This window comes from Topomyia yanbarensis, chromosome 3 (assembly GCF_030247195.1).
Source record: "Topomyia yanbarensis strain Yona2022 chromosome 3, ASM3024719v1, whole genome shotgun sequence".
Lineage (NCBI taxonomy): Eukaryota > Metazoa > Arthropoda > Insecta > Diptera > Culicidae > Topomyia > Topomyia yanbarensis.
In genome coordinates this window covers 290,413,168-290,425,731 of record NC_080672.1, presented here as the reverse complement: position 1 = coordinate 290,425,731, position 12,564 = coordinate 290,413,168, and the positions used below count along the sequence as shown (strand labels likewise).

The 12,564-nt window shown below is 38.7% G+C and overlaps 2 protein-coding genes and 1 pseudogene across 2 annotated transcripts; 2 read left to right on the top strand and 1 right to left on the bottom strand.

The window, feature by feature from the left end:
• Nucleotides 1-1,316: 1,316 nt before the first annotated feature.
• On the top strand, nucleotides 1,317-2,248 carry LOC131688475 (uncharacterized). The gene is made up of 2 exons (XM_058972752.1): nucleotides 1,317-1,427; nucleotides 1,513-2,248. Exon 2 carries the CDS (start codon nucleotides 1,563-1,565, stop codon nucleotides 2,091-2,093), a length of 531 nt encoding a protein of 176 aa, XP_058828735.1. The 5' UTR covers nucleotides 1,317-1,427; nucleotides 1,513-1,562; the 3' UTR covers nucleotides 2,094-2,248.
• A 4,112-nt stretch (nucleotides 2,249-6,360) lies between these two features.
• On the top strand, nucleotides 6,361-7,768 carry LOC131692507 (peroxisomal multifunctional enzyme type 2-like). The gene is made up of 2 exons (XM_058979596.1): nucleotides 6,361-7,305; nucleotides 7,364-7,768. Exons 1-2 carry the CDS (start codon nucleotides 6,576-6,578, stop codon nucleotides 7,459-7,461), a joined length of 828 nt encoding a protein of 275 aa, XP_058835579.1. The 5' UTR covers nucleotides 6,361-6,575; the 3' UTR covers nucleotides 7,462-7,768.
• Nucleotides 7,769-7,852: 84 nt separating this feature from the next.
• Nucleotides 7,853-9,942, bottom strand: LOC131692506 (FACT complex subunit Ssrp1-like; annotated as a pseudogene).
• Nucleotides 9,943-12,564: the final 2,622 nt, after the last annotated feature.

Here is a 12,564-nt window from a genome sequence, read left to right as displayed (position 1 = left end):
TCGACTGTTTTTATCAAAATAATTTTTCAAGTGGTTCAATATATGAATCAAAAGAGAAGTTATATGTTTGGTACTGAGCAACAAGAAATTGAGAAAAGAAAGAAACAAATCTAATTTCTTCAGAAACACAAAGTTGATTAAAAAGAGCATAAGTAAAATGCTTTTTGTGTAGTTATATTGAACACAATAAATATCTTTCTAAATAACATTGTGAAATACTAATACGAACACGAAAAGTGAGGCCTACTGTGAATAACAAAATATATTTTTTTAACTAAAATCGCAATACTTGTTCTGCTTGTTTGCATTGAATGACGTCTGCTCGTTTGGCTCCGGATTTTGACAGTTCGTTTGGCTCGATAAAAGTACCTTCGCTGGTCTATTACTATGAGTGTCTATAATCGAACCCAAAACAACGGCAATGTAGTATATCGAGGTGTATACAGGTGTACACATTTTTTTCTATGTGTGCCTCAGCTGTCATTTTTTTCGGGCAAACAAGAAGAAATGAAGAAGAAAACAGAAGCACGTGGTCCCATACTTCATTCTGACTGGTTAGTGATGTAAACATTTGCTCTTTTGTGATCCCGGACGCCATACTTATTTTTACCACGTGCTTACAAGCTTCGTTTCGATTGGTCGGTTTGTTGATTATGTGCTTCGCGGTCCTGGGCCGCCATGATTAATTTCACTAGCAACAAACCAACACACTCAAACATGACGAATGTGAACACCTATACCACAGATAACAGACGTTTAGGCTCGATTTGAATCGTGTGTAAATACCCGCTACTGAAATTCCGAATAAATTAGACGTCTGAAACACGTTTGGAAAACGTTTGCAGATGGCGCAGTGATCGATACAATGCAGTTAGAGTGCGGCTGTCAAACACGTGTAGCAAACAGTTGCGCAGATGGCAATAGTGAAACACGGATTTCCAACGTTTATTAATTTGAAAGTTTACACAGGTTTTTGAAGAAATTTTGTTCTAGCCTAAACGTTTGTTATCTGTGCCTATACTATAATGCATCTCGGTAGTATATATACACCTCGATATACACGGCTCACAGAAATGTATATGTTTAACACTTTGCCAGCCTGTGTATAAAGTGTCTGTAGTCAATATTGCATCGATATCAGTAAAGTATCACGCTTGAAGTATCGATACAAAAAATCGAGTATCGGAAACAGAAATATCGATTCCGTACTAGTATCGAAAGTATCGTAACGTTCCTATACGGAGAATTCTGAAGGGCGAGATCACATTGCGACTTAGGCCCTAATGAAAAATCTGTGTCGTTTTTTGTTTTAATAAATGGCGGTTTGCTGCGTATGCAGTTTTGATGTTCTAAAGAAGATTTGCATTGATCAACCGAAAAGGCTACCTCGAATAACAGCAGAGCAGAAGTCGTGCCGCATAAGAAAGGTTTGTCAATCTAACGAATACTATACCTTGTACTAATGAATGAATAATTCGTTTTTTGTTGCAATGGATTTGTTTTTTGTTGCAGTTGTTTCTGCATGTAAAGTTTCCGGTGGCACCTCAACCAAAACAACGAACATGACTTCGCTCGCAGCATGCAGCAGTAGCGATGTTATCTATCTTAGTGTTGACGGGGATAGCAGCTTTCAAACCGTACTTTCCAAAGAGCACACAGCAGTTGTTTCTGAAAAATCGGATACAGCAAAGAATGCACCGTCTGCTGCATCCAAAGATCAGGCGTGTCCGGACACGAACAAGGATATGTCGATTGAGGCTCAAGAAATTTCGGATGATGATTTAAACAATGAAATTCAAATGTTTTTACAGCAGACCATGGACAGTTTTCAAAAAGAAGGTGAAAAAACGAGAAAAACAAGCAATTCCAAAAGACAGAAGAGAAAGGAGGTCGAGCTAGAAACAATCCGAGAAACCATCAGACAGGAGCTACGAATCCATCTAAAGTATCTCAAGTCGCTTACTAGACGGCGCAAGTATCGGTCGCCAGTTTCGCAACCTCGTCGAATTATTAAAAAGGTTAGCGTTCGAAAACGTAAACCAATGGAAAACAAGGCTACACAGATCGATGGTCCTTTGACTGTGGATATTTAGAATTCGAAATACCAGATACACCTCAGCTGTCTATCAGTGGCACGGTGTAGCAACACAACAAACTGGAGAGTTCTGCAACGCCGACGCGACGAACTATGTATTCGTAGGCGAAGTGCAAATGGGGTAATTATTTGAAGGGAACTTTTTTCGGAACCACGCCAATGAAATATGTTTTAAGTAATATTTTCATGAACTGTTATTGAATGTAGTTTAAAGCGAACAACGAACGAGGCAACATTTAAAAATTACGGCTTTTGTTTTACACTAAAAGAAATTCAAGAGTATATATCACTCTGGGATGGCCAACCTCACACCCATACACATCTTCTGTAGTGTGGAAGGTTTACGAGCAGATATCTTTCGATAATAGTTTTCACTCATGAGAGATTCCCTCAATCTTACTTCACTTCCGTGTATGTCCATGCATTGAAAAAGATTTTGCTTTCCAGTCCTGCTACCGGGTATATCCCGAAAGCATGGCGAGCAATAACTGTTAGATTTATTCCCAAAGGGGGGCGCTCAAGCTATGAAGATACCAAGAGTTTTAAGCCTATCAGCTTAAGTTCTTTTCTTCTGAAAGCTTTGGAACGGATAATCGATCATCACATCAGGAACGTTAGTTTAGTTGAATATCCACTGCACAAAATGCGACATGCATATCAGTGTGGGAAGTCCACGATCACTCTGCTTCACGATGTTATTTACAACATTGAGAAGGCCTTCTCGCTCAAGCAATCTAACTTGGGTGTATTCCTACACTCAAAAAAAAGTAAACGTTATGCCTATTGATTTTACACATAGATTTTTGCAATTAACGGAGGCATATAGACACTATTTGCTGGCACATAAACCTAATGTGTGTATTTACAAGAAATATTAATCTTACATTCACCTTTCATAACTATTTGGCACATAAAACCCCATTCTATAACAATATGCACATATAACTTATGTGTGTTCATACATAGTTTATACAGTTGACACATAGAAGATATGTGTGCGCGAGATAACAATAGCATTTCTTCTTCATATGAATTTTAAGCGGTTTGAAGCAAATAGAATTAACGTTTGGATTTTTTTCAGTGTAGATATTGAGGGTGCTTTTGACAATGTGTCCTTCCAGTCTACACGCAGAAAAATGTATTGTACACGCAGCGAAATTTCAAACGCTTAAACCAACAATATTCATTTATGATTTAAATCTTCACTCTATTATTAATTCAAAACTCATTTATTGTTAAGTATACATTGTTTTATTGTTGAACTAACAATATTATTTTTACTTCAACCAAATTTTGTTTTATCTTGGTCTTGCATAGTAGCAAATCAACGTGTATTGTGTATTTTTGTGTGTATTCTGTGCACCGTAGGTATTTTTATTCATACATGTAAGTAAGAAAACCAAAGCAAAACCGCGGTTTCATAATTATTTCTTTACTAAATGTAAAATTTCTGTTTTCACAGACTTCCCAACCCAGTTGCAACATACAGGACAGTTCCGGGGTAGTGCTACAATTATATACTGACGTAAAGGATACTCTCTGGGTAAGTGCAAATATTAAAATAATTTAAATATATTGAGTCATATTATCTTTCTATCTTTCAGAACAAATCGGAAATGATGAAACTTGTCTGACAAATGAACCTGTAAGCACAATTTATTATAAATAAAAATTCAATAAAAAATGTTTTATTTTTATTGAAAATAAATAAACATTTAAATAGGAATTGTTTACCACATTATTTGTTGCTTCAAAATCAGAATATTGTTGAACTAATCGTGCTTACATCATTCGATCAATAACACAATGTCAATTGTTTCAATAATTTTATTGTTGATTCAATCGACAATGTGGTTTAAATCTAGCAACGTCAAAACCAGAATTTATTGTAAAAATAACAATAATCTGAATTAAATCAATTATTGAATATGTTTAGCCCTGAGATAATAATTATTATTGAGTTTGAACCAGAATATTGTTATAGCTACAATACATTTTTCTGCTTGTGTGGTTATCTCCAGATGATTATGATGAATTTTGAGTACAACACCAAGTCGAGCGCCAGGAGGTTTGTCCTAATTGATTCGTCGTTCTCGACTGGTAACATGGTGATTTGTCTTGAAATTTGATGCTTATGCAGAAACTACTTTGTACGTAATGGTAATATGACTGCCTGTGTGCCGGGGCACGAACGTCCATCAGATGTTTATGCAGCACGTTTTTTTTGTTTTACGGATTTTCTTGAATAGCGAAGAAATGAACGATTTGCGTTGAAATATTGTCGTTGATTGAAGTGCTCCACTTTGTCACGGTGCCAATAGCATATTTTTTGCGTATTTTCAAAGATAAAGTGAATTTTACCTTTGTGCTTCCAAGGAAGTGAAAAAAAGTTTGAACAATCCTGCGGAACAATCCCGTGTACTGAAGTGGCGAGATTTCGAAAAAGAGGACGACGATGCGGACAGTTTGCGAATGTTAATGGCCAAGATGCCGCGAAAAATCGAGTGGTGTAGCGGAAGATTAGGAAGACATGTTCGATGCTTGCTGGTTAGGAATTTAAAGAAACAGTTCCTACGATTGGTGCTGCTGCTGTTAGCGTCGCTAGTACCTAAGGAGAACAATAAATGTAGTCAATCAATTGTTTTTGGTATATCAGTTTTTGTATAGTAGGCCACTTCACCTTGTCGCACGGATGCGGAAGGAGCGACATAGTAATTCGTCACCATTCAGTACACGATATTGCCCAACTTGATTTACATGGCGATCGCCACGTTTCTGCCATATTCTGAACAAAATAAACCGTTTAAAAAGCTCCGATATCGAAGGTTGAGGTATTATTTTGTTGAGTCAGTTTAGTCTAAATATGTGATTTTTTATGAATTTTTAAAATATAATAAATGTATTGCGTGTTTTCTTGTCTGTTGGTTATTCGATGATATTATAAAACACAATGACACTGAATATGTACGGCATAGTTAGTTATACTCAGTATCGAAACTTCCGATGGGTAAAAAACGATTTTTCTATATCCAGTACAGTTACCTCATTCTTGTTCGTATTTAAATCGTTTGGGGTTTTTGGTTGATATGCACCGGGTTAATTTGGCAGAAGTGCAACACTTTGAAGTTTTTTAAGAGGGCAACACGAGGGACCCTATTCTCACAATCACACCAGTTCACGGTATTACACCAGTGCATAACCATCGAAAATATATTACAAAAATAGCATTGTTCAGCTTCGCCGGTGTTCGGCAGGCGGATCGGTTTATTTTAACACCGCTGAGAGAACCCGATGAACCAAGTAATCGGCATAGAAATGAACGGAACTAGCGATATCGGTGTGCACTGTGATTCTTGCAAGAGTGAAAAAGAATGCCGTTTTTGCTTCAGGCGAAACTGATGGGGTTTTCGATTGATTGACACCGGTGTAGTGGAGTGCACTAAAACTGCACCGTTTTTTAACTTTCTAGTAGAAGTGCAGAAAACTGGGTATGTTCCATTGACACTTCTGCTAGAAAGTGCAAAACCAGTGCAATCCACTACACCGGTGTCAATCAATCGAAAATCCCATGAGTGAGGTTCTAATCTCAACTACGGCTAAAATGTAACACAAATGTGTACACTAACAGTGGTTGGGGTTAGAACCTATCTCAGTTTCGTGATCAAGCTAAAACGGCTCTTGATGGGGTTTTCGATTGATTGACACCGGTGTAGTGGATTGCACTGGTTTTGCACTTTCTAGCAGAAGTGTCAATGGAACATACCCAATTTTCTGCACTTCTGCTAGAAAGTGCAAAAACGGTGCAGTTTCAGTGCACTCCACTACACCGGTGTCAATCAATCGAAAACCCCATGAGAAACAAGAGCGTATTTGGATTATCCGCTTGGCAATCATTAAACTCCTTGCAGAATGAATTGCGTACCGTTAGGAACTTGTAAAAAATAGTATAAAGCGATCTATGTTAATGAAGCATTCCGGAGTATGCCTGGCAAGCTGTTCATATTCTATCCATACGATTTTGTTTACGAAAACTGATTTCGCATTAACACTGGACTTCAAACGACTACGTAGGCGATTACTTTGATTAGCTGTTAATGTGGTCCGCGATAATTTTTTTTAATCGCACGGGTTAAGTTTTATTCTTAAAAGGATTAAGATCAGAAGAAACCTAGGACTGGCAAAAAAATGACATGAAATCAAGCATGAAATTCATTCAATTTGTTTAATGTCACTAATGAATATTGTACCAACGACACGACTAGACACTTGCATTCCGAAACTGTATCTCAAATCTGACTACCCCTCAGTGACTCAGGTAACTGGAAATGTCAAATTTGATGTTTGCTTAAAATATTCATGAAACTAGCAGCTCTGACGAATCTGTTGCTATATTTTTTTTTCTAATAACAGTAACCCATGGTTACAATATTGTGACTATAAATAAACTGGTTGGAATATTCAATTCTTTAAAATTAATTTTATGATTATTGGTGAACAAATAAGCTTCCCGGCGCCGAATTTGCTCATTCCAGAGGTCAATCAGCTTGGGTGCGGAGAGAAAATGGTATCAGCTAACGAGAATCAACTGCGCTACGATCGCCGAGTGGTGGTCGTTACCGGTGCCGGTGCTGGTCTAGATCGCGAATATGCCTTGCTGTTCGGTTCCCGCGGTGCAAAGGTTGTGGTGAATGATTTGGGTGGCAATTTTCACGGTCAGGGCAAATCGAATGCAGCCGATAATGTGGTACAGGAAATCCGAGCGGCTGGCGGAACCGCGGTTCCAGATTACAACTCCGTAGTGGATGGGGATAAAATTATTCAGACTGCAATGGAAGCATTTGGCCGTGTTGATGTTTTGATTAACAATGCTGGAATTTTGCGAGACAAGAGTCTTGCTCGCATTTCCGATGAGGACTGGAATCTTATTCATGATGTGCACTTGAAAGGTAGTTTCCTAACGACGCGAGCTGCCTGGGCGATCATGAAAAAACAGAACTATGGTCGAATAATTATGACATCCAGCAACTCCGGTGTCTATGGAAATTTCGGCCAAGCCAATTATAGTGCCGCCAAACTAGGATTGGTCGGGTTAGCCAACACAGTCGCAATCGAGGGAGCTAAAAATAACATTCAATGCAATGTAATCGTTCCAACGGCTGCGTCAAGGATGACCGAGGGAATACTTCCAGAGGTTTTGTTCAATGAGCTTAGTGAGTTTCATTGAATTTAAAACTGGCGAAGTAAATTCATTTTTTCTTTGATTTTCAGAACCTAAATTGATTGCTCCGGTCGTTGCTTATCTGTGTCATCAATCCTGTCAGAATACGGGGGCAATAATTGAAAGTGCAGCTGGTTGGGCCACATAGGTCCATTTTGTTAGGGGAAAAGGATCAATTCTCCGTACATCAATCGATGATGATGTTACACCAGAGTATGTTAAGAGTGTTTGGAATAAAGTCACTGACATGTCGGATGCGAAACATCTTAATGCCATCAGTGAAGCCAGCATATCTTTAGTAGACGTACTGGAAAAGTTACGCGAGGGAAAGCATGCCGAAAATTCCGTTACAGAAACATTTAAGTTTAACTTTAAAGTTGTTATAGCGCATTGCGCACATAATAAGTGCGACTAAAAGTGCGGAAACGTAAATAAAACTGCGCTTTTACATTGAATTGTCTTGGTGTCTATTACGCACTTATGTATTATCCAACTGTGCAAACGTGAGAATATTTAGGTCAAAGAGAATCCATTTTTCGCTCCCGATAGTTTAGTCGCTGTTTGCTTCATTCGCTTCCTCCTCTTCCTCGGCGGATTCACTTGCCGACGCTTCTGATTCAGGTTCCGAGTCGGATTTTTCAGATTTCTGTTGAATAAAAATAATCAAATAAAACATTTCGAGCACAGTTACACTACACTGATGAAAAAAGGCTTAAGAATTTCTTAAGTCAGGACTTATGAACCTGCACAATATTGATTCCATTAGACGATTATGTATTTCATAAGTATGGCTAATGGAATTTGTTTGCGGGTTTTATGTTTATCTTATTGTCATCGTCACCGCCGCTACTGGAGTCATCGACGGAGATGTACTCCTTACTCTTGAAGCCGCTTCCCTTCATTGCCGTAGCCGAAGCAGGTTTCTTGGGGGAACTTGCTTCCTTCTTGCGCTTCTTGGTCGCTTTTCCACCATCATCTTCGCTTGCTCCGCCCCCTTCATCGCCTCCTGCTTCCTTGTAGGCTTTCAATGCTTCTGCATACTCCTCCTTTGCCTTGGCTGCTTTCTGTTCCCATTCATGCTTGTCCTTCAAATCCTTCCACATCTCACCACCCTTTTTGGCAATTTCGGCGACGGAGATTCCCGGATTGTCCTTCTTTATCTTCTCCCGACTTGCGTTCAACCACATCATAAAGGCCGTAGCCGGTCGCTACCAGCATCATCCGAGTCGTCATCGGAGGTAGATTCCACATTTGAATCAAACTCGTCCCCCACATCCGATTCTGCCTGGTTCGGGTTGAAGTCCTCATCGGTCGATTCTTCCGAATCATCATCGTCATCGTCATCATCTCGCTCCTTTGCTTCGGGCTTTACCCTCGCCAGATAGGCATCCGGTTCAGCCTCATTATCCGAATCGGCAAAGTCCTCCTTGTAGTTGCTTTTGCCATCCTTTCCAATGTTCTTCACGTGCAATTTCTTGGACGAGATGAAATCGAACAGTTTCCCGTACTCTTTCTTCTCGATACTGCTGAACGTGTAGATGTTGCCTGCTTTTAGCTCGATTTCAAAATCAAAACTTCGAGTGGAGCCACCACTGCGAGCAAAGTTCACCGATGTGATTTCCTCGAAACGAATGTGAACCGGTGGCTTGTGGACGTAGATGAATCCTCGTTCCAGTGGGTAGAGATAACCTGCAGCTGCCTTGAAAGAACATCCAATTGCAGGAGTTCCCGAATGACTGAAAACGAGGCAAAATATATTTAAATTAAATTAACCCGACTTAAGCCGTTAGGGATTGGGATTCAAATAAAGCAAAGCTCACCCGATAAAAGTTCCCGGTCCGATCAGCTTTCGGTTTATGATGACTTTCATAATCTTTCCGAGTACTTCGTACACCGGTCCAGCGAGCTCTTTAGTAAGTTTATCCTCATACCTGGAACAGCGTCACCAGAAAGTGGTAACGAGTTTGACCCTGCTTTGTCGGCGGATCCAACGAAATGACGAAAAACATTTGCCGGTTGTCCTTATGCGGCAGCAGGAACAACCGCAGCACCGACGACGTCGGAATCTTAAAATCATACGTCTTACCGTGCAGCTGGAAAAAGCTCTGGAATACGCGGTGTCAGGCAATGTATCTCTCGGAATATAGCAATTGCGTCACCGGCGTCACCAGACGCAGAAATTACGGAAGCCTGTCTCATCACCTGCTCCTGGAATGCTTCGACAGGGTCAATTTCAGCCGATTCCGCTGTTGGAATGTGGAACCGCATTTCCATCAAATTCACCGGAGCTTCATCGTTCCGGTGAAATTCGACTGTAACTTCGTTCTTTCCGGCATTACACTGGGAAACGATTCAGCGGGATTTCAAAGCTTGTCTTTCCTTCCACATCGAACGAAAGAACGCTACCTGTAAACATAAAATGGTTGCTATACAGCAACAGAAAATAAAATAAACAAAAAGTAGGTTTGTTCCAGTACCAGGAGAAACTGGAAGTACTCCGGAGCAAACAGGGAGAAAATCGTTCCTGTATTATCTTCTTTTCTTTTTCTTCTTCTGGTAGCAAATCGGAGTGAAAAGGAGCAAGAATTTTTTGCTCCGGAGCAACAGGGAGTGACTTCCGTGTACTGGAACAAACCTAGTGTTGCTGAAAAAAATATTTTTTGGTCGTATCGAGGGGCGACTCAATGAACTGGTAACTGGCGGTAAATTACTCGCACACTTTCTCTTCAAAAGATTTCATGAAGTTTCAGGTCGTGTCGTTGATTGTACCGTGGCCCACCACTTCATTTGCAGTGTTGCCGATAACATAATCCGAAATATGTAAAACAGTGCTGCTTAAATAGATTTTTTGGCTCCCACCATTCTTGATTTGGTGAAAAAAATATTCAACATTCTTGCATTTTGTAATTTTTAAAAAATCATAAAAAAATGAAGAACTGTTTAAAATAAGTTTTTTTAACGGAATTGTTCTTAAAAATGTGAACTCTTTTGATAAAATTTAAGAAAAAATGGGGGTTAGGTCTGACAAGAAAGGTCTATTTTGAAAAATTGTGCCAGTTTTTCGTATTTATTGATAGCCGGTGTGCTTACGAGTGCACTTATATCATTCTTAAACCGTAATTATTCTTTTCTGATTTTTAAATTAAAAAAAAACAAATTAAATTCAACCAACAGTTGTCTGACTAAATGACGTATCTGCAAATATCTCGTTCGCCTCATTGTTAACCGGGACAGCACCTCACACAGCCCCAGTCAAAAAGGGCAAGTTGCTGGCTAACGGGGGGCTATTTGCCAACACCGATGCGCTAATTGCCCTTCAATTTGCCAATTGACCATTGTATCAAATGCCTTAACCTCACAAATTTGACAAGTGCTGGTCCTTTTGTTTACAGTTTGGACTTAACAAATTTAAATTACATTAACATAAGCTTAGTGCTATAATAATCAATTCCCAAGAAATTTTACCGCAGAACTACTTACCGATTCAGAGAACACTAGAAGTAATTGATAAACAAATAATTAGTTCACTTATAGGATCTTTCATATACATTACCACACAATAGGGAATAGCACAATTTAATTGTAAGGCGTTCTAGAGTACATCTATACTTCCAAAACATGATTTCCAATATATTCCAAATGTTTCCCAATATATCAATTTGAGACTACGAATAATCTCTAAGTTCACGGCTCACAGAAAGGTAATATATGTAAGTATATGTAAGCCGTGCTCTAAGTTCAAAATATAATCAACAGGACCACCACCTGTCACATTTAATGCATGACGTCACTGTGCAGTGATCAATTGGCAATTAGGGGGCTATTTCAGATGCAACATTTGGGCGAGTTGCTACCGTCATTTTTTTGCCGCCCAACCCGCCGTTAAATCGCCTAATATGAAAATTACTAATAATACTTATTTTCACTATCTACTCACATTTACTTACCAGTGTACTAGGTAATCACCACCAAACTAGAGAAAAGAATTAATGGTGAAATTGGTATTGCACACCAAAACTTATCACAATCTGACGTTCATTAAGTCTTTAGGTCACAGATCTTGTTCTATATACTTACACACGATTCCACAATTTTCTACATTCATTGAGAACACGCCAATTGTTCAAAAAACAATTTTAAGCTTAAACCAAACATGAACCGCCATGTTATAAAAACGCGAAAAATAACCAAGTCCATTTCAGCCGCCAGAAAATTTGTCTAAGTATTGAAATCGCCTTTAAATCGCATTCGCAAATTGTATTTGTTCCTAGGGGCAATTAGCACATGCGAGTTGAGTCAAACTGTTTAAGGTTGCCCGAATAGAAATGTACAGTAACAAAACCTTGATTTTCACTGTGACAGTACAGTATTTTTACAATAATTTACAGTAAGTTTTAGTGTTATGCTACAATACAAAAACAATAAACTTTAACGTTTTTATAGTAAATTTCAATGTAAAATAGATTTTTACAGTGAAAAAGGGGGGTGGTTATGTATCTTAACATTAAAAAAAATCAGTTTTTCTCCATACATTTTTTTCTCGAAAACAGTAAAATTTAATGTGAATGCACTGTATCAGTTTTTTGCTGAACAGTGAAATTTATTGTTACATGAAATTTTATTGTAAATCTACTGTGAGAACTTGGCATCGAACAATGTTGAAACAGTAATAACTATAATATTTATTATTTTATGATAGTTTGTAGGGTAAAAGTAGAGTTCCTATATATAGAGTTAGGCGGACACAAAAGCCGGAAAACTGGCAGCTCTTATTCCAGGAAGAAAACACTAGCAACCCATGCAAATGTTCAAGCTCTAGCTTAATGATTTCATTGTCGTCGTGAGTACGAACTTTACATGTACGAATAGAAAACCAATTCGAAGATCTGATGTTATGATTTCATACTTGTGCGAATATCTCTTTGTGTTACAAAAAAAATCTTGATCTCGTTTCTCTACACTCGATAACACAAGAAAAGAGTAAAATAATTATGACCATAATTACAATACCTTTTCCATATACATCCAAAGAGAACATGTTATGTGACGTCATGCTCGATTGGCTCCGCCTTTTGACGTGTTCAATTGGCTCCGCTCAGTGTCTCCGCCTAACTATGAATATAGTAACTATAGGTAAAAGCTACCCAGTTAAGCTCAGCCGGAAATGAACCGGAATTCCAGCTGGTTCCAGTTCGTATTCCGGCTCCAGTGACACAACCGATTCTAGTTAGAATCGGTTGTGTCACTGGAG

What these genes read in the sequence shown, in the direction of transcription:
- LOC131692507 (XM_058979596.1), top strand. Translation starts at nt 6,576, where the DNA reads ATGATTATTGGTGAACAAATAAGCTTCCCGGCGCCGAATTTGCTCATT. An exon ending in GGTTTTGTTCAATGAGCTTA is followed by an intron (nt 7,306 to 7,363) that starts GTGAGTTTCATT and finishes TTTGATTTTCAG; the next exon opens with AACCTAAATTGATTGCTCCG.
- LOC131688475 (XM_058972752.1), top strand. Translation starts at nt 1,563, where the DNA reads ATGACTTCGCTCGCAGCATGCAGCAGTAGCGATGTTATCTATCTTAGT.